Below are 20,865 nucleotides of genomic sequence, written 5' to 3'. Positions count from 1 at the left end.
TAAATTCTACCTCAGTAACCTATTACAGGACGGGGGTGGGTCCCTTGCCTCAGGACAGTGAACTTGAAGCAGGTGGATCTGGCCAGTGTAAGGTGGTGTCTGTGGGTGTTGCTGGCACCCTGCCTGACCACTGACCTCAAGTGCTGATGAGACAAGTACATGGTGACCCTTTTCCACAGAGAACTGCCCTTGCCCAAACAGGGGTCCCTGCCCTGAAGCCAGGAGCCACCCATGCACCTCCCCACACACCTGGCACAAAAAGACCCCTGGTCTCAAAGTGGGACAACTCTGTGGGGCAGCTGGTCCTCCAGAGCTTCCCTGGGGAGGGAGGGCAGGCGAGACTGGCCTCCCCAGGGACCACAGCCCTGCCCTGTGCCGCCTTACCCACTGAGTTATCTGAACAGGAAGTGCTTCAGGCTGTACGTCTGGGGAGCCCCATGCCAACGCCTCAGGCGTACACTTTAGAGTATCTGAATAGCATCTCAATAAAGCTGTTCTATTAAAAGTACTTAATAGTCATTTACAGTAGCTAGAGGTTTGTTTTTGTTTGTAAAAGCCCACTTCACCACAGGGCGAGAATGCCTGGTCAGGTAAAATCTCTGAAGTGGAAATTGTATCACTAATTTAAAGAGGAAAGGTTTGTTCTCAACTCCCAAATATTCAATTTTTTAAAAACACAAAATGCCACTGGCAAGGTCTCAATTTCAGTAAGCCGAGAGTTAACCTCGACCCTCGCATGACAGCATGCAGTGTCCCCTCACTGCACGGTCTGTGCTGCATGGTCTGCAAGCTCTATTGTGACTTCTCAGCCAGGGAAACCCAGGCCCACAGAACATGCTCTGTACTTGGCAAGTCAAACGTTACTATAAAAAAGAAGACAGAAAGAATCAATAGAAGCAATGGAAATGGTGCACAAAACGACACAAACACTCGAGAAGCACGAGTCCTGGACAGAAGTGGGGAAGGGTGCAGACTGCTCTGCAGCGCTCACACCCACGGAGGACAATGTCATCGTCCTCCAAATGTGACGGACAGCCTTATTAGAGGAAGTGCTTCATAAGGCTCGTTTCTCGTGATCCAAATCAGGACAGTATGCCTCTTGGTGTGGCTGTGGTGACTTTGGTGTTTACCAGCAATGACGTCTGTGTGTCACTATGGCTATACCTGTGTCACCTGCTTTCTCTGCATTTTAATGACAAACCTGTGATTGTGACCTTGGCCTCACCATTCACTCATGTGCAGCGATACCCAGACGACCTCCTGAAAACCAGTGGCGTGAACAAGCTGTCTGCTCAAAACCATTTTTTAAAATGTTGGTTGGGAGAGTAAAGAGGAAAAGGACGGATGCCCCCCAAATCCTGCTGGGAACAGTGGTGTCAGGGCACAAATCGTGCCCTTCGTGGAACTACAATGAGGACAGTTCAGGGAGACAAAGAAGCCACCAAACTCCCTTTTATTTAGGAGACACATAAAGCGTGTTCCTTGAGTCCATTCGCTGTGCGTCCCTGGGAGGCTTATGCTGACCCCCAATTCTGCCCAGCGTCTGGTGTGGATCTCATCCACGTGTCCAGGTGCTTGCTGGTGCCGACCCATTCCTGCCTGAGTACAGGGAAGGGGACAACTGTGGAAGGGTCAGGTACCATTGGCCATCGAGTAGGGGAAGTGAGCGAGGTGGGCGTGTTTGCAGGAGGCAGTGTGGGTGATGGCCTGGGAGAGACACAGTTCAGAGCTAGAGGGCTGCCAAGGGGAGGGGCATTCTGAAACCCCCCCCCCCCCAACAGGCTGGCCCCAGAGAGACCTCCTTCTCTGACTCAGGAAGGGGCTGGGCCCTCGATGGCACCATGCTGCTCTCGGTCTTGGTCACCAGCCGCCTTCTGCTCCAAGTCAAAGTTCTGTGAACAAAGGTGCAGGTGAGAACTGGCCCCGCCCCGCCCAGCTGCAGGTCTGGTGCTTGGAGGGGCAGATGCAGGCGTGTGCTGCCTGCAAGGGGGGCCAGGGCCACAGCACCCCGCTGCCCCACGGCCTCTTTAGAGATGCCATTTCCTCTATTGTCCCTTACTTACCTCAAGCTCCTGCAAAACCTCATCCATGAAGTCCTGGGAATTCTGTTTGTAAGACACAGCTAATCGAATTGCATCATTGAAAAGCTGGAGGTGGCAGAAAAAAAAACATGGCCGTGGGTTCCAGCTCACTGGACTCTGCCTGCCTTGGACCACTGGCCCCATCCTAAGCCCATACAACACTCCACACCACAAGTCACCTTCCTCCCATCACCCTGACTCCATGCACCATCGATGGACCGACCTTCTCACCAGGCCATCACCTCCCCTATTGTCAATACTCATGAGGGCATGAGTATTCCTGTCACCACACACTCTCTCCACCGTCCCTTCTCTTCGCAGCTCCTGGTCCCCTCACCACTCGGCCTTCCCCTCATGAGCCAGTCTCTATAGGCCGTTACCTTCACGACATTGGTGCCATCAGCAGCTGAGACAAAGTACAGGGGTAGGGAGAACTTCCTGGCGAAGTTGAAGCTTTTCTGGGTCACCTTTATGTCTGCTGCAGAGAGAAGGTGGGATGTTGGCCTGTCCAGCCAGGGAAAAGGGAAGGTTCCACAGGGTTCTGCAGGCCCTCACTGCAGAAAGTAGGCTGACCAGGACAGTCGGGGGGGGGGGTGTCCAGGGGGACTAATTTACAGGCATCAGTGTGTCAGGAAGAGGGCAGCTGGCAACCAACTGGGGAGAGTGTGACCCAGGCAACCCAGGGCTGTATCTGGGGGAGGAGGAAGATCATGGAAAGCTCACTGCCCCAGAAAAGCTGGAGGAGACTGTGTTGCTGGAGGGGGCCCCAGGAGCTGCCAACACCCAGCTGCAGGGGGATCCCCACCGTCGATTTTATTGGCCACCACGATGCAAGGGATCTCTGGCCTGAACTCCCGAAGCTCCGTGTACCACGTGTGCAGGTTCTTGTACGTGACTTTCCTTTGTACATCAAACACCTGCATTAAGCAGAGGGAGACAGCTCAGGGGGCAGTGTCTGCACGCCATGCCCACACCAGTGAGCAGTGCTGCATGTCACAGGCTTGGGGACTAGTCCTAAGTCTCTGCTTTGAGCTGGTCCCTCTGACCACAGAGGCTATGCCTGTGGCTGCCCTTCTCAAGAAAGCTCCAGAACCTCAGCCAGTGCCAAAAGCATTCTTTTTTTCCCTTCTTTTGCCTCCCTCCCCCACTCCGGTTCAGGCCATTGTTTCTCAGTCTAGTTGTGTAGGACACAGCTCCCTGGCCCATGCTGGTGTTAGGAGCCTTGCGCTCCCCCCGGCTGAGGCAGTCGGTCATCGGTTGGCCACTCACAGCAGCTCTTGCCAGCTGCCGACCACTCACGCTGAGCCCCAGCTGCTCAGTGAGCTCCAGGGAGAGCCATTGTTCACAATCTTAGCTGAAGAGGGTGCAGCCCACTGGCCCATGTGGGAATCGAACCTGCGACCTCGGTGTTAGGAGCAAGGCGGCACTCCAACTACCTGAGCCACTGGGCTAGCCCCAAAAGCCTTCTTAAAAATCTTTAGTCCTTTTTTATCTTGTCACCTAATTGTATTAACCTTTTCTAACCAAGCTGTATCATCTTACTAATCGATAGCCCGTTACAAATTTTACAAATTGTAAACTTTTTTTGTCCATTTTTATTACTTAAACTCTTAAGATTCCTTTGAAACAATTTTAAATGCTTCTAGAATTTCCTTTTAGAAAATTTTGACTTACTTTCAATTATAAGCTTTCGTTTATTCTGTTACTTTGTATTTTAAACTTTTTCAAAGTAATTTTGTAAAAACTTTTATTTATTTAAGTATGTTTTTCCAGGACCTATCAGCTCCAAGTCAAGTAGTTGTTTCAATGTAGTTGGGGGGGGGGGGCACAGCTCACAGTGGCCCATGTGGGGATCGAAATGATCCCCACAAAGTGTTGTTAAGAGCACTGCGCTCTAACCAACTGAGCTAACCGGCCACCCCCAAAGTAATTCTTACATTTCACTATTTTGTAGCTTATCGGAATTTTATTAACTTTTTTATTAACTTACAGTTTTTACCTATTTTAAGACATCTGCAGGAAGCACGAGCTGCGACCTGCCCTAAGGCAGGGAGGCCCAGCCTGGCTGCTGCAGGAACCCTTCTAGCCCCTCCCAGATCACCTCCTGCTTCCAGGCTGTGCTGCGAACAGACTCTCTCCTCTCTCCAGCAAAAACCATCACAAACAAGCCTGTGACCTACTGGAATGGCTGACCTTCCAAATCACCCAGTCTGTCACGGGAGCTGCCCTGCCCTGCGGGCACAGTTCAGCCGCTGTGACCCCTGAGGCAGCAGGCCCACAAGGTGGGGCGGCTCATGACAGCCCTCACTCCCCAGGTCCAGTTTCAACAAATGACGGCTGGAATCCCCAGTGAAGACTTCTGATAAGCACGTGTGTAATGACGCTTCCGGAACCTGTTTCACACCAGGCTGCCCCTTTAACACCATCTAACATCTAACAGACGGCTACCTTTGTCCTGGTCTGGTTCCAAAGCTTCCAGATTTGAGAGAGGAGGAGCAGAATCCCCATCAGGGTGGAGGTGGCACCCCAGCTCCCTTGGGGGCTCCAGATCCGCACATGGTCATGAGACGGAAACTGCTCTCCACCTGCCAGGCCCCGAGCAGCTGGCTGGGGCTGATGGGGGGGCACCCCCCACCTCAGCAGGGGGTCCTGAAGGAGGCAGGCGTCCCTCCCAGAGCAGAGCTGAGACGGAAATGAGAGGACCCATCTCCCAGTTCTCAGGGGTCGGAGGTGCTGGCTACAGAAGACTGCTAGTGTGGCTTCTGCCACCACTCTGCCCTCATCTGTCCTACCCTGTCACGCTCTTTTGTTTTGTCCTCTGATACATACTAGTTAGAATTTTGGAAAATTTCAAGGGATTCTGTGCTTAACGGACAGTGGGGGCTCAGAATGGAAGGGGGCTTCATGGCAGATCCCAAAGGACACAGGTTCACACAATCCCCCTCTCCTTTCCTGGCCTCTCCATGGCTGAGTCGCGGGTCCTCTTGTGACACTTACCACCCCTTGGCTATGGGGTGGATCGCGGGGAATTGTGTTCTGGAGAGCAACGTGAAAGTCTGGTTTGGGAGGGAAAGCCCCTGGACCCAGGGTCCTCTCAGCCCCAGCGTCTGTCCCTGAAGAAGAGCAGCAGGTGACGGTCGAGGAGCGCCCTCAGCACTGCTGGGCCCCCCTCCCCGCCCTCCCCGCCCCTCGGGCTAGCCTGTACGCCTCCCGCTGGTCTCGTACCATGATGCAGGCGTGGGCTTTGTGGTAGTAGGAGGCGTGCATACTCTGGAACCGCTCCTGGCCCGCCGTGTCCCAGAAATCTGCAATGTGAACACAGCTCTGACTGCCTGCGAGGGGCTGGTGCGCAGAGCCCACATGTGGGGGCACACATGTGGGGGGCATGGGCAGAACGGAGACCACACAGCTGCCACCTGGGTGTTACACCTGGACGTACCAAGACAGGTGTGTACACCTACGTGCATGGGTGGGTGAGAGGGACACACGAGTCAGGAGGAAGGAGAATACAGATCAGAAGCCTCAAGAGGGAGGAGGTCGGTGCCCCCCTGCCCTGAACCCACAAGATGCAGGACCCGCCACGGTCAAGACTAGGTCAACTTCCTAGATGTGGAGACTGCAGGATGCGAGGCCTGGCCAAGGGGAGGCTGTGACCTGACGCACAGCAAAATCTCTTTCTGGAGGACAGTATGTGATTTCTTCCCACCGGCTACTAAAAACACCAGGTCCGAGCACAGACCCTGCATGCTTCCCACCCTCCCAGGCCTCCTGGCTCTGCCCCTGCCCAGGGCCCACTTCCTCCCTGCTTGACTCTCCCAGGACCTCCCCTCCCTCGAGAGTGGGCAGAGTGGGGCTTTGTGAAGCTCACCCACAAGGACGGTCTTGCCATCCACCGTGGCCATGTGCTTGTACAGGGTCAGGGCATATGTGGACAGCTGCTGCGGCCGACTGCGGTCAGGTCAAGGAGTGGAGAGTGATGAGCAGGCAGGTGCGGAAGGTGCATGGCAGTGGGGGATGGGCCTCACACTCCATTTCTGTTTGGACTTGAGACTTTACATTGAATGAATGCTGTAGACAGAGGATCAACCTCAAATGTCGTTGGCACAACCCCCCAGGGGTGGGAGAGGCCAGTGCGTCCTGAGCATCTAAGTCTGAGGGACCCGTAGAATGGGATTGCACATGTTGGTGTCATAAATCGTGATAGTATATTAGCTTGACAATGCAAGCGTGACTATCCCAGCGCTGTGGCTACATGACCACTCCAGGGTACAAAGCCCCACGAGCACACAGCTGAGCCGCTATTTGTGAGTGCAGCCTGCTGTGTGCTGTCTGTGAAACCCCAGCCAAAGCCCGGGGATAACACTTCCCGAAGCTGCAAGAGAGAAGTCGGGATGAGAGGTGGTGGACATAAAGGAGCACTTGAAGAAAGGGGAGCAAGACCCCCAGACCCCTCCGAGCGGGGGCCGGGGCTTGGGGCTCTTCCTGCGCAGGGTTCTCAGTGGATTCACTCAGGAAGCTCTTAAAAACCATCCCAGCTGCCAGGGAGGGTCTCACTCCAAACCTGCACAATGTGACAACTCATGGGCAGGGGGCCAGCAGCTCATATTTTACACAGTTTGTTCCCACCAGAGATTCTTAAGTACCCGAGCCCAAGCTTTGAGGTCGGAGGTTCAGTGATTTGCACAAGGACCCAGGCAATTTTCTGGGCCTCTGAATGTAAACCAGATTCACACACGGCTAAGATTCTGTGTGATGGCACATGGCTCACCAGCGAGAGAGCAGTACGAATGAAACGTGTGCATGCACTCACCTACCTCCATCCCTGGGGCACTGGGGCACCGGGGTGGGCATGGGGTCAGCTGGCAGGAGGGGGAAAGGGCGGCAGGAACAAGGAGCATTTCCAACCTTGAAGGATACAATCCATCCATGAGAAACCTCTCCATAAGCCTGTAAGGAGAACACGCAAGGTGGTCAGGCACATCCCCCAGGGCGATGAGCTGGAAGTCACCTGTGGCTCCCCCTACACTCCACAGCCACAGTTTCCTTTTAAGGACCATGCCCAGGAACTGCCTGCACCCCACCCCCCAAACCCGTGAAGTCCCTGGCATCCTTCCGCGACCCCCTGAAGTCCTTGGCACCCTCAGCTGTAAAACCGACACAGCACCCACAACTGCTTTGCTTGTGGGCAGGGACTCTGCCGTACTCCTTTCTAGGCCCCATAGCAGCTTGTCGCCAGCATTAATTGAAGAAATAAAGACCTGTCTTCTGAATCATATGTCTACACCCAAGATCTGTGTGAACCATGATAAACTCAGCAACTCTACAGCGAAGTTTGTGTAACACACTAACCCTGCTCCTGCCCCTGAATTACATGCTTGAGGCACTGCTCTATTTTCCAAGCCTGGAACCTGGGAATCACCGTTACTAAGCCTCGTAACAAGAGCTCATGTCACTGCCAGTACATTCACTGGCCACAGTGAGCTTCTCAGACGTGTCATCTCTACCTCTGCGCACTGCTGACTACAATCACACGTTTTACATGTGGGAACTGAGCAGGGAGGCGGTGCCCTCCGCTTGATTGCAAGCTGTGTCCCCAATATGCTGCAGGTCTCCCAGGGCTTTGTTCAAATGCCACCTGAGCAGTGAGACTTTCCCCAATGACCTTGTACTAGCCTACTTTGTACATCCTCTCTGCTCTGGAGGGACACCAAGGGAAACATGACATATTGTCCTAACTGACTCTGTCTCTCAAATATAATCGAATGCCCGTGAAAGCACTTTTTGAATTTTCAGTTTATTGCCCAGGTCCCCAGATCCCAGGTCAAAAAACACTGGGACTATAACCAGCACTCAAACACCACGGAAAAACCTGCAGCCACGCCGTCAGCCCATGTGCAAAGGCCCGGTGGGGAGTGTGACTTGCACCCTTTCAGGACTGCAACACTGCAACCACAATGTTCCCAGGCCGGGTGGGGGCCAAGTAGGGAGCAGTGCTCCTTTCCCTACATGGTGAGCAGGCTCTGGGCTCAGCGTCAGGAGACCACAGGGGCCAGACCTCATTCCCACCAGCAGTTAGTTGGTGGGAGTGGCTGACGTGCTGGTCCCACTGCTGGCGCAGTGTCACAGGCGGCGGTTGACACAGAAGGCTCAGATAGGATCCATAGTGTCTGAACATGATATTCAGAAGGTTCAAGTTTCAACAGAAAATCACTCATCACTCCAAGAACCAGGAAGACCTCAAACTGAATGCAAAATGACAGACACCAACACTGCTGGTACAGATGTTAAAACCATCTGACACAGCTTTAAAAGCAGCATCATAAAAATGCAGCAATGAGCAATTACAGATGTGCTTGAAATAATTGAAAATATAGAAAGTCCCAGCAATGTACTATTTTTCAGCACAGAAATAGAAGACACAAAGGACCCAAAGGATATGTCTGAAAATTTGAAAAATACAAGAACCAAAATGAAAAACTCACTGAATAGGCTCATAGCACGATGGAAAGAACAGAGGAAGAATCACTGAACTTTCACACAGAACAAAAGAAATTACCAATATGTACATTAGTAAGCAAATGGACTGGAAAGAATGAACAGAGCCTCAGGGAACTATGGGAATATATGATGACATGAATGTCATCCGAGTCCCAGAAGTAGAGGAAAAAGCAGACCAGGCAAAAAAAGCAAGAGAAAAAATAATCCTGAAAACTTCCCAAATTTGGGAAAAGATGTACACCTATAGAGTGAAGAAGCTGAACAAAAGTCAAGCAGGAGAAACCCAAAGAAATCCACACCAGGACACAGCATCATAAAACTCCTGACGCCTAAAGACAAAGAAAAAAACCTTGCAAGCAAGGAGACATGACATTGCACCATCCAAACGGCACAGGATTTCTAGGCAGGAGTGGCACAGTCTTCTCAAGTGCTGGAAAAGGAGAACTGTCAATGCAGAACCCCACCCGGGGACAATACCCCTCAGGAGTGAAGTGGGGTGAAGAAGTTCCCACACGAAGAGAACGAAGGAGGAGTCCTGGAGCGTCAGGAAGGGAGAAGGAAAAATGTGAGTAAGCACGGTACACTTTTTTCTCCCCTTGAATTTTCAAAATTATTTTTGATGGTTAAAGCAAAAGTTACATACAGCACTGTACATATGATGGAGTTCGCAGCGTGCAGAGGAAAATTTTAAAACAAAGTAACCTAAAGGAAAAACTGTTTATACATCAGTCTAACAGGTAGACTGAAAGGTATATACACGTAATATAGTATCTAGAAGAACCACCATAAAAGTTACAGTCTCTTAAGAAAACATACTCACCGTATAATAGTTACAAAACGAAAATTGATGCCTATACAAAAACCCATACACGTATGTTCATAGCAGCTTGATGTTTAACAGCCAAAACCCAGAAACAACCAAAATGTCACTTAATGGGTGACTGTAAGTTTGGAAAAAGCAAAATGTGGCACATCTGTTCCACAGACTATTACTCAGCAATGAAAAGGAACAAAACTATTAATATACCAAACATCTGAGATGGAGCTTAAAGGTCTGATGCTGAGTAGAAAAGGCTACATACTATAAGACACCATGTATACAATGTTGCCCAGATGACATAATTGCAGAGTGGTCCCAGGAGTTAGGGATGGTGGGGGATGAGGTGAGGGGGGGTGTGACTACAGATGCCTCTGCAGCTATGGAGTACTGTCGTATCTCCATGCTAGTGCTTAGTCGTGCAAATCCATACGTCAAAAAATGACATAGAATTATCTAGTCACTGAACCAACGCCAGCTTTCTGACTTTGACACTGTGCTATAGTTCCCTGAGATTAACCCCTGGGGAGACTGCGTGAAGGGCACACAGCCCTCTATGTACTCTTTCATTTGAGAATGAAAATAAAGGGAACAGAAAAAAAGACTGGGAGAAGATATGTGCAATGCCAATAACTGACAAAGAATTAATGCACAAAAAATATACACAGCTCTGATGAAACAGAAACAACTTTGTGGAGAGTTTTTATCATAAATGGATGTTGCATTTTGGCAAATGCTTTTTCTCCATCTACTGGGATGATCAGATGATTTCTACCCTTCGTTTTGTTAACATGGGGAATCACACTGATTTGTGGATGTTAAGCCATCCTTGCATCCCTGGAATAAATCCCACTTGGTCACGATATATGATCCTTTCACTGTATCATTGAATTCATTTTGCTAGTATTTTGTTGAGAACTTCTGCATCTATCTTCATCAGGCTATTGGCCTGTAATTTTCTTTTCTTGTAGTGTCCTCCTTGTCTGGTTTTGGTATCAAGGTAATGCTGGCTTCATAAAATGAGTTTGGAAGTGTTCCCTCCTCTTCTCTTTTTTGGAAGAGTTTGAGAAGGACTGGCATTAATCTGAGAGCTTGGGACATGGGCATGCTGTGTATTTTCTGCTTGTAAATTTACCCTAGTTAAATCTAGTTTGTATTTAGACCACGTGGCCCTAGTGAGTTGTGTGCTTTTGCCTCTTCGCACAACGATGGACAGTTATTAAGGGGAAAATGAGACCCCAAAGGCCAGGTTAGACAGCTGTTGAAGAAAAAAGGCAATGCGTCTGAGCCTAACTACTCTTAAGGAGGGAATCAGAAAAGGCCATGTGTTGTTATTAAGCAGAAAGGACATCTGGGATCAAGAAAAATCTGTAAGAAGAAGAAAGGCCTGGGGGCAGATTAAAGTGACTCCCCAGTGGGAAGATGTCTTCTTGAGCTGCAGAAAGAGAAGCCATAGGAAGAGCATGGATCCCTCTCATAACTGGGCCAGCCCTACCTGTGGTGCAGAAAATGTGAAGCAAAAGCATGGAGGACTGGCTGAGTCTCCCAGTGGCTTGGTTACAGGGGGGACTCAGAGAGGGGCTCTCATCTACCACCCAGAACAGGGTCTGACCTGGGAGTGCTCAGCACTGGTTGAGTGAGTGTCCAGTGAAGGGCACCCAGTTAGGACGATCAGGAGAGGGCTGGGCCACTGTTAAGGGAGAGCACGTCCTTGTACTAGATCTAGCGAGGAAGGTGGCCTATGCAGGGGCGAAGGAAAAGCCCTGTCCGGGAGGCAGTCCCCCGGACTGAGGACGACGCTCGCACCTGCAGTGGTGGAGCTATGTCCCCAGAGCCCACCCTCCACAGGCCCGCGGAGCCAGAAACAGAGGCCCAAAGAGGCAACAGGTCAGAAAGCATGAAGGTGCCACACAAGAAAGAGGCGCCTCAAAGAGGGCCCAGTGGCTGGGGCTGCCACACCATGCGAGGCAGTGGCATCTCCTCAAAGCCCCTGTGCAGAGCTGAGGCAGGGCACACGGGTGCTGTCCAAGGATGAATACACATCAACTAACTTGTTCACAGTCTTCCCCATACTGCGCTGCGATGCGCAAGGTGGAGCTGGTGAAAGCTGGCACAGAATTCCTGAGCCGCACTGACAGAGAACCAGGGTATTCTCACCTGCCCGCCTTCCCTCCTGTGCCGTGTTCTCCGGGACAGTGTTTTGCCTAAGATGCAGTTCGGTGCTGGGGCCTGGACTGAGCTGCCCAAGTTGTGCCTGCAGAGGCCAACGCACTGGGGACCTCTGATGTCCTCTTAACTGCCTATTGTTCTTTTAAGTGAGGCTCATAAGACACTGGCGTTGGACCTGGGGGCTGGGTAGCACTGAGTGTGCAGACCAGTCACCCTGGGTCTCCCACCAAGCTTGTTCTGCTGGCCTGCCATTACTGCACTATGCTGACCGTGAACTGGGGTGGGAAAGGGGGTGTTACGTACTGCATAATCTTTGCAAGCCACCACACCTGCCCTCACTGTCACTGTCTAGGCCTGTTGCTGACGATGGGCAGAGCACTGTGAAATACTAGAGCTGCAGTGTGCGTGTCTGGGGTGGAGCAGAGAGGGAACGTGAATTCATGAAGATGGCCTGAAAACCAGCAAAGCCTCTGGAGGATTATTCACCGCTAAGTAAAAGATAAGGTAGGAAACACTGTGGACCTGGGGCTCCAGGAGATAAGACGAAACCTGACACCTGCTTGGGGCAAGCCTGCCCTGATCCTGTGAAGTGTGCCTTCCGCAGCCCAAGGAAGGTGAGTAACAGGGTCAGCCCTCCTGAGACAAGCTGCCAGCTCCAGGTGTGGAGTCCCACACCCCTGCACATAGGTGCTGAAGTCAGGCTAAAGAATAAGGCCGTCTTTCTGCGGATCACAGTCAGTCATCATTTCTGCCCTGTCTTCTCACTCGCAGGGAGCCCCTCAAGAAAACGCATCTTCACCTTCGTTCAGTCTGTCCATGGTTATGCGTGTCACAGCTCTCACACCGCTCTGCACTCCCACTGCCTCCTCCTTAGCCTGTCAGCCCACAGACCATATGCACCAAGACCAGTTCTCACCTCCTCACCCTGGGCTGCTTCAATGGTCGCTGGGGCGACCCACACCACCCCTTCTGCCAGGACTCATGGGAAAAGCTCACCTTCCTCAGTGCTTGCGACTTGCCTCCCCAACGCCGCACACACACAGCTGCTGATTAGACCCTGTTTCTCCAGCACACACCTGGTCTCCAGCACGACCGCTCTCTCACCACTCCCACAGGAGCCCTGCTCCCGGTGCCTCTGGAGGACGCTCGTGCCCCAGGCCCACTGCGAGCCTGGCCTTCCTTCTGTCATGTCCCCACGTACTTGGACTTGCCCACAGCGCTGTCCCCCAGGCATATGATCTTCACGCTGTCATCAGCATCATATTTCTCTTGGTCCAGCTCGCAGGGTTGGGCTTTGTCCTCGGCCATTGGCTCCTGGCTGCAACGAGGGGCTCAATTCAGGGGATGGGATCCTGTCACTGTCTGGGAAGACCGACAACAGGCTGTCGTTAGAGATGAGATTTTCCCTCAATCACCGCTGCTTCCTCGTCCTCGTCCACAGGGGAGACAACGAGCCGCCGAGACAGGCCCGCGGACACACGGACTCCTTCTCTCCGCCCCTGTCCCTTGCCACCACGTGCTGAACCGTGGGGTACACTTGTCCCCGCAGGGAGCTTGCTCCCCGTCCCCGCCGCGCTCAGGGCCACACCCCCAACTCCCGCTGACGAACCGGATTCTAAAGCCACGTTAAAACGGCAACTTACGTACACTTTTCTCGCTTGTAAAACGGGGACACAAGAACAGTGCCACGTCACACGACCGCGGTGACAGACTGTCCGGCAAAGAGACCGTTCTCTGCCGTGGGAGCTCCCGCGGCTGCACGTGCGCACGGCCCAGGCCCCGACCTGCGCGCACGGCCTTTCCCACGGCCTGCCCTCCTGCCCCGTCCACGCGCCACCCGCGAACCCCGACTCTCGGCTCCTGCCAACCTCCGCCAGCGCCCAGCGCGTCCAAAGCGCCGAGGCCCGAGCAGCCGCTCACGCCCGCCGGACGCGGACGGCACGGGAAGGCACGGACACGCGCGTGCCACCACCGCCCCACGCCCACGCCCACGCCCACAGGGCAGCAGCCGCCCGCCACCCTCCCGCCAGCGGCACCTGGCGGACACGCGTGACAACGGCCGGAGACGGCGCGCCGAGGCGCCGCGGTGCCAGCTCCGGGCGAGCACTCACCGCGGCCGGCGAGCGAGCGACGCCGGCGCCCGCACCTCCGCCCCGTGGCGACGCGACCTGTTGGAGAGACCTTCAGTGCTTTGTCGCTCTTCTCACGGCGCAGGGCGCCAAGTCTCCGTCACTCGGCAAATATCCTGGGGGCCCCGAACACGTGTGGGAACCTCCGCCCCACCGCGCCCGGGAGGACGGCCAGGGAGCGGCGGTCCCACGGGCGGAACCCACGGCCGGGCGGCCCCGGGCGACGGATGCAGACCAGCAAGGCCGCGGTCGCCCCGCGCTCGGCCAGCCGCCCCCCGGGCTCCGCGCCGCCCTCGGACCGCGTCCCATCCCGGATCCCGCCTCATCTCGGGCCCCACGCGCCAGCCGAGCTCACGCAGCGCCACCCTCCGCGGCCGACTCGCCCCGCGTCCTCGCAGCTGCTACGCAACCGCACAAGGACCCCGACGGAGCTGCCCTGCCGAGCGCCTGAAGGACCCCGCGGGGCGCGGGCTGGCTCCGGCGGTGCCTGGCGGGAGTCCCGCGGAGGGTGCGTCGGCCTGCGCTGGCCTGAAGCTGCGGAGAGGCGGGAGCCTGGGTGCGCGTGGACTCGGGACCTAGTCAGGGCTCCTGCGGCCACGGGCATCGGGAGTGACACGCAGCCTCGGGCGTGGGGGTCTGGGGCGCAGGCGCGGGGCGGGGCGCGGGGCGGGGCGCGGGGCGGGGCCGGGGGTGGGGCGGGGCCGGGCCGGGGCGTCACGTGGGGGAGGCGAAAGAGCTGGCGATTCTCAAGTTTCCAGCTGTGACGGGGTGATGTGAGCAAGTATCTCCACGTGTTGGCATTTGTTGTCTACCTGTTGGCTGAGCCCCCCCCCCACACACACACCTCTGCGCCGCCCGGCACCGGGCCGCCGGCTCAGGTGCATTCGTGGGTTCAATCAACAGGCACCTGCTGAGAGCAGGTGTGTGCCCGCTAGCCGTTCCCCCTCGGGACCGAGGCTGCCCAGCCGCGGGCAGATCAGAGCTGCCTCCTTGGAGCTGACCTCCAAAAACTGCCTTCCCAATCTCAGACCCACTGTGGGTATTTAAGGGAAAATCAGGGCGTTCTCCCAGAGGCTGCAGGACATCCTGGGGTCTGTTCTCATTTCATGACGCCCTTTGCCCTCCCCTCCCCCCCTTGGTTATATCTTGTGGCGCTGGGTCCCGAATGGTGGGGGAGTAACCTGGGAAATGCTAAGCGATAGAGTTTGCAATTAGCAAGCATCACAAGGTGATCTAAGATAAGGAGCAGGAACCGGGACAGGGCATCCCCGAGCATTCCGAGTACAGGGGGCCCAGCTGGGCCCTGCTTCATGACTAGATTTGCATTTTTAGGTCCTGTGAGGAGGACTTGCTACACAGTGTGGGAGTGGGGTGGTGGCGGTGAGAGAGCTTTGGGGGGTAAAGCTGCCAGCAGTGGGTGATAGCTTGGGTATGGAAGTGGGGTCAGAGGGTGTCACGGACAGCCCTCGAGATACCTGGCAAATATTCCTCTTGCTCTTGGGTTTCTCAGGGAGAGTGAGTTGGCTGAGCTGTCTGCATTTTGCTGTGAAACTGTACGAAGCATCCAGGAAGCCTTGGCCTGACTTCTTTGTTTGGGCCCGAGCCTGCATTGCTTTTTCTGTGATTGCCAGGCCAGTGTCAGGTGGAGAGAGGGCTGGCTGGCCTCTGTCCTGCTTGTGATCAGACACCTTGTCTGTGTTGGCAGATTTAGAAGGTCACCAGACAGGATCCTGCAAAGCGGCTTCAAAAGTCTTTTAGTCCAATTTACAGAAATGCTTTGTTTTTATATCATTTCCACAATCAAAGGTGCATAAAATAAGGATACAGGGGTGCATTTAGTGGAGACTGGAGGAGCGCCTGTGCCAGGCAGTGTTCTAGCACCTTGAGATACCGATGGCTGGGACAGTCCCTCCCCCTGGCGTCGAGTGTCTATGAGCCCCGACATTAGGGAGAACAGAGTGTGTCAAAGGGTGTGATTTGGGCAGATGAGGTCCTGGCTGTCTGTAAGCTTAGGTCAGAGGAGGCTGGTGTCCAGCAAGGATCCAGTCCCTGGCCACTTGCCAGTTCTTGTCCACTAATTTTCCAATTCTAGAACAGATGGGGAGGCACTCAGGATAGACGCCTTAAGGGGGACAGCAGTCAGTGCAACCTGTGTCAGGTCATGCAGGAGTGTGACTTGTAAATCCTCTGGGAGGGGCCGGCCCAGTGGCTCAGGCGGTTAGAGCTCCGTGCTCCTAACTCCGAAGGCTGCCGGTTCAATTACCACATGGACCAGTGGGCTCTCAACCACAAGGTTGTCAGTTCAACTCCCGCAAGGGATCGTGGGCTGTGCCCCCTGCAACTAAAGACTGAAAATGGCAACTGGACCTGGAGCTGAGCTGCATCCTCCACAACTAAGACTGAGAGGACAACAACTTGTCTTGGGAAAAAGTTCTGGAAGTACACACTGTTCCCCAATAAAGTCCTGTTTCCCTTCCCTAATAAAATCTTTTAAAAATATAAATAAATAAATAAATCCTATTGGAAACCAGGATGTTAAAGAGGAAGCAGTACTGGTGGGAATGGGCAGGGCTTTGACCTGATTTTCCCTTGAATGGGTGACTCCCTTGGAGGCTCGCAGTCCCACAAACCAGAATATGTACCCCACAGGGCAATTCAACCCCTCTACCACTCTCTCCTCCATGTGCCTAAGTGGGCAATTGAAAAGAATAATGTCCCCCATCAAGCACTTTATGAGCATCAGTGCAGAGGGGGCTGTTGGCCTGGAAGGCTATACAGTCCTGAAGTGGGAGGGGTGGGGTGCAGTGTTTGTGGGGTCTCCAGCTCTGTGAGCGCAGGAGCAGGAGCCCAGCTCGCCAGGCCCCATTAGCCTGTGCAGGCCTTCACTTTTGTTCTGGAGGTGAGAGCGGACCCGGCATCACGAGCATTCAAGTGCCATAAACCCCTTTGGGGACAGCTGCAGAGGCCGTGCCATGAGCAGCGGGCACTGCTTTCCTTGCACCCCACACATTTTCATACATTGTGTTTTTACTTTCATTCAGTTCAAGATACTGTAAAGTTTCTCTTGAGATTTCTTTGACCCACGTGTTATTTAGAAGTTTCTATTTTAATCTCCAAGTGTCTGGGGTTTTCCAGCCACCTTTCTCTTGTGGACTTCTAGCTTGGTTCCATTGTGTTCTGAGAACACGCACTGCATGGTTTCTATTCTTTTAAATGCCTTAGGAGTGTTTATGGCCCAAAATGTGGTCTGTCTGGGTGAATGTCCCACGTGACCTTGAGAAGAATGTGGGTTCTGCTGTGGCTGGGTGTTTGCCATTCTATAAAGTTGTGATCTGTGTCAAGTCTGAACAAACACCAGCTTGTGGCTCTCACGGAACTAACACTGACCTGTGGGCCTCCCACACGGTTGTGGCCACTGTCCCAACAGCACCTTGGATATGTGTCTTCCTTGCACATCAGTTCTATGGCAGCAGCCTGGGCTCTCAGCCAGGGCGGGGAGCTCTGAGGATGGCAGGGGCCTTTGCTCATGCCCGCTTGCAGTGCCTGATTCTGGCCATGTGTGCCTCTCACTCATAGTGTCCAGTCCAGGCCTATATTTCATCCTTTCATCTACAGGGACACCGTGCAGCTCCGGCTTGGAGTTGCAGTGTGCCACGTGGCCGCAGCCTCAGTTGATGGGAGTTTGGCCTCACGTACACCTGCCACATCCCCTACACCTCACAGAGGCAGGTTTGGCGTTTGTGTGCTGGCCGCTGTTGGGGCAGAGATCTAGGGCCCCCAGTGAGCTGTCTTCCCAGTTGTGTTTCTGGCCTGGTGGCCATCGCAGCTGGCAGGCCTGCGGACTTAGTGCATACGCCCGGGACTGAAGGAGTGGGCGGGCAGAGGCCCACCAGGCAAGGCTTCCGCACCTGGCAGTGGGTGCCTCCTGCCTCCGCCCTGCCTGTGGAGTGAGAACACCTCTTCTGTCTTCCCTTTTCTACAAACTACCTTCAGCCGGTCATGAGATTGTAGGCTTCATCCCTGATGTCAGTGGGTGAAGAAGCAAAGCGGAGAGCCTTGAATGTGGAGATTCTGTGGCCCAGTGGGAGGAGCTGTTGGTACAGTGCAGCCGGTTCACTGTGGCACTGGAGGTGGACAGTGGGGTCAGGCTCCGTGGTGCAGTGAAGGCGGGGCTGCTCTCAGGACTGTGAGGACGGCGTTCCTGAGTTAGTAGTTAACAGTAAGATGGTGCCTAGGACTAGGCTTAGGGTTAGTTTTAGAGGTTAGACTTACGGGTGACAGATTATGGTTTAGAGGTGAGCGTTTGGTGTTTGTGGTTAGGGTCATGGGTTAGGGTTAGTGTGAAGGTTAGGGGTCAGGTTTACCGTTAAGTTTTAATTCAGGGTTAGAGGGTATGAAGTTAGAGTTAGCTCTAGGGGCTGGAGTGGGGGTGAACGGTAAGGGTAGAGTTAGGGTTTAGGGTTTGGGTTTGGGAGTTAGGGTCAGGTGTCAAGGGTTCGGGTTAGGATTAGACTTAGTGTTAGGCCCTGTGAGGAGAAGTGAATAAAAGTGAGGATAAACGCACAAAGATGGGGAAAAGGCCACGTGCGTGCTCAGCAGCGAGGGCGGCCTCAGTGCCCAGGAGGAACTGGGTGTGAGCAGCACGTCGCGCCCGGGTCGGTCCCCTCACCGCGAGATGGGGTCTCTGTGAGCCCCCTGAGGCCGCACAGACCCTGGTCGGGGAGGGCCTCGGGGCTGCGCGCAGCACGTTTGGGGTGGGTGTGGACGTGGTGTTCCCAGGAGAACTTCACTTTGCAGTGCTGTGATCCTCACTGAGTGTGAACGTCAGAGGCTTGTTACCACCGAGAGGCCAAAGGATTGCAGGGCCACAGGCTGCTGTGTGGCTGATGTGGCCAGGGCCACGTTTAATGGTTGCAAGGTTCTCACCTCTCTTGGCTAGCTAAGGGGCTGTGAGGGAGGAGGTGCACAGGCAATTTCCATCTGCTCTCCCACTGGGGAAGGGGTGGTGCCGGCCCCACTGTGCCTGGGCAGCGCCAGGTTCCAGCTCAGCCCTGACACTTGAGGGCACTTAGTAGATACGTGTGGATTTATACAGGACTGGGTGCAATGACCTGCCAGCCCCCAGGTACAGCTCCCTGAGGGCTGGTGGGCCCTCTTGAAACTGTCTGGGTCCTTCATCCCTTCCAATTGCGCAGCAGGAGACAGTCATATCTCAGGCAGGACGGCCCCAGGCCTCTGACCATCCAGGGAGGCATCTGTGGTCCCCTAGCTCATGACAGCTGGACCCTGTCGAGCCCCCAGGGCCAGTTACTGAGCTGACCATGGTGCTGGGCAATTGAACAGCTACCTGGGCAGTGTAGACAGCCCCTTGAGATGTTTCAATTCCCAACACCATGTGGTGAGACAAACACCTCCTCCCTCACAGCCCCTTAGCTAGCCAAGAGAGGTGAGAACCTTGCAACCATTAAACGTGGCCCTGGCCACAACAGCCACACAGCAGGCTGTGGCCCTGCAATCCTTTGGCCTCTCGGTGGTAACAAGCCTCTGACGTTCACACTCAGTGAGGATCACAGATGTGGGTCCAGCTGCGTCTCCCAGCTGACAGTCGCACACTGAGACCAATAAGAGTGTGAGAACTGGAACCTGCCAGGCCCAAAGCCACCCTTAAACTTGCTTCTTGCAAGCACTGATTTATTTCTGCCATTACAAAGTATTAATTTGTTTTACTTCAGGAAGTGTGTCCAGTCCCTTGCAATCAACAAAGTCCTGGCTGACCCAGCAGGATCAATAACTCCTGAGACGCCCTCTGGACGGTGTCCTCACTGGGCAGGACACATGGGGGGGACATGAGGACACTTGGTGAGGTCAGACCTTAGGGGACCTGCGGACCAGCTCTGTCCCTGTTCCTTAACTGTCTCAGGAGAGGGAACCCCAGGACAAGAGGAGAACACGCAGGGGAAGAGGTCCTGGATGGCTAATTGGTCTGTTGTGTTTTCCGTGTTTTAGGGTCTGTTTTGTTAATGTGGATGTCGAGTAGGAAATCACCCATTTCCTCTGCATTTACAGTTTGATGCAATAGGTTTCTTTTAATTGACTGTTAATTCTTCCTCTCTTTATAGTTTTTTACAGAATTATTACAATTAATGAAGAATGTTGATGCATTATTATTCACTAAAGTCTGTATTTTATTCAGGTTCCCACATTCAGGCTTAGTCTAAGTGCTGGTGCCTCTTTCTGTTAAAACCCACACCTGTCATCCAACCAGACAGGTTAATGCTGACAGCTGGGGTACCTGGTGACCATATTGGGGTGTTAGGATAGGAAATGAGACCAGAAGAAGAACATGATGCCTGATAAAGTCTCAACACTGTGCAGATGATAGAGATTTTATTCTCTATTCCAGGGAGAAGCTGTTAATAGTTTTCTGCACAGCAAATGACAGGATTAGATCCTTAACTTGGAAAGATCGAGCTGGTCACAGCGTGAGCGTGGAGGTAGCTCTGGACGAGAGAAGGACGGTAGCAGGGAGACCAGTGAGAAGAGTGGTGAGAGGCGCTCTGGCCTGAGCTGAGACAAGGGCCCTGAGTTTGGAGATGAGCAGGGTTTGAAGACCAGGGAGGAGCTGTGGTGAGCACTGCCCTGTGGACGAAGCTGGCACAGATGTCAGAGTCAGCACTCAGGGGACTGTGGCTGTGTGGACACCAACAGGAGAGCTCATTCTGCCAATAGGAGACTATCTGCTAAACTCTTGATCCTTCCAGCCCATGGAGGTAGAAAAAGGAGGTAGAAAAAGGACTGAGAAGGGAAGAGGGAGGGGGAGTGAGGGCCCATCTCCTGTGGGGCTGGAGCTGACCTGCATCACCTCACTGATCTCACAGCCACCCTGAGAGGGAGCGGTTGTCCCCACCTGACAGGCGAGGAGACTGACTTTCCATGTCTTTGTCTGAAGTCACACAGCTAGTACTTGGAGGGGACAGAAGCCAGCTCTGCCCCTGTCTGAGGCTCAGGCACCCCCACCCCATAAGGAAAGTGTCACCCCGGACTTCATTCTGAGCAGCCAGGAAGCTCTTGTCAGTTGTGACCTCAGAGGAAGAGAAGATGGGGAGAAGCAGAGCTGTGCTTGGGGCTGAGGAGGAAGAGATTTTTTTTTTTTTTTTAAGATTTTATTGGG

General features: G+C 53.9%; 1 protein-coding gene across 21 annotated transcripts; it reads right to left on the bottom strand.

The window, feature by feature from the left end:
- Positions 1 to 1,436: 1,436 nt before the first annotated feature.
- On the bottom strand, positions 1,437 to 14,308 carry RABL2B (RAB, member of RAS oncogene family like 2B). Of its 21 annotated transcripts, none has more exons than XM_081058805.1 (11): positions 14,050 to 14,308; positions 13,677 to 13,733; positions 12,767 to 12,883; positions 6,999 to 7,028; positions 5,950 to 6,029; positions 5,307 to 5,386; positions 2,887 to 2,998; positions 2,462 to 2,559; positions 2,064 to 2,147; positions 1,799 to 1,892; positions 1,437 to 1,707 (listed from the first exon to the last, which is right to left on the bottom strand). In XM_081058805.1, exons 3-10 carry the CDS (start codon positions 12,871 to 12,873, stop codon positions 1,812 to 1,814), a joined length of 672 nt encoding a protein of 223 aa, XP_080914931.1. In that variant the 5' UTR covers positions 12,874 to 12,883; positions 13,677 to 13,733; positions 14,050 to 14,308; the 3' UTR covers positions 1,437 to 1,707; positions 1,799 to 1,811. The 21 variants fall into 21 exon arrangements, with proteins under 21 accessions (XP_080914931.1, XP_080914930.1, XP_080914932.1 ...); XM_081058804.1 differs by having other exon boundaries at positions 1,437 to 1,599; positions 12,767 to 12,927; positions 14,050 to 14,116; XM_081058806.1 differs by having other exon boundaries at positions 1,437 to 1,599; positions 14,050 to 14,099.
- Between the last annotated feature and the right edge of the window lie 6,557 nt (positions 14,309 to 20,865).

The sequence above is a fragment of the Rhinolophus hipposideros genome (genome assembly GCF_964194185.1).
Source record: "Rhinolophus hipposideros genome assembly, chromosome: 9".
NCBI lineage: Eukaryota > Metazoa > Chordata > Mammalia > Chiroptera > Rhinolophidae > Rhinolophus > Rhinolophus hipposideros.
The sequence above is the reverse complement of the archived record's forward strand: the minus strand, read 5'-3'. Positions and strand labels throughout refer to the sequence as shown.

Excerpts from the sequence above, each read along its gene's own strand:
- RABL2B (XM_081058810.1), bottom strand. The coding sequence starts at position 12,873 with ATGGCCGAGGACAAAGCCCAACCCTGCGAGCTGGACCAAGAGAAATAT. Across the intron at positions 2,560-2,886 it reads GGTGGCCAATAAAATCGACG|CAGACATAAAGGTGACCCAG; the intron begins GTGGGGATCCCC and ends TTCTCTCTGCAG. Across the intron at positions 1,893-2,063 it reads AGGTTTTGCAGGAGCTTGAG|AACTTTGACTTGGAGCAGAA; the intron begins GTAAGTAAGGGA and ends CTTTGTTCACAG.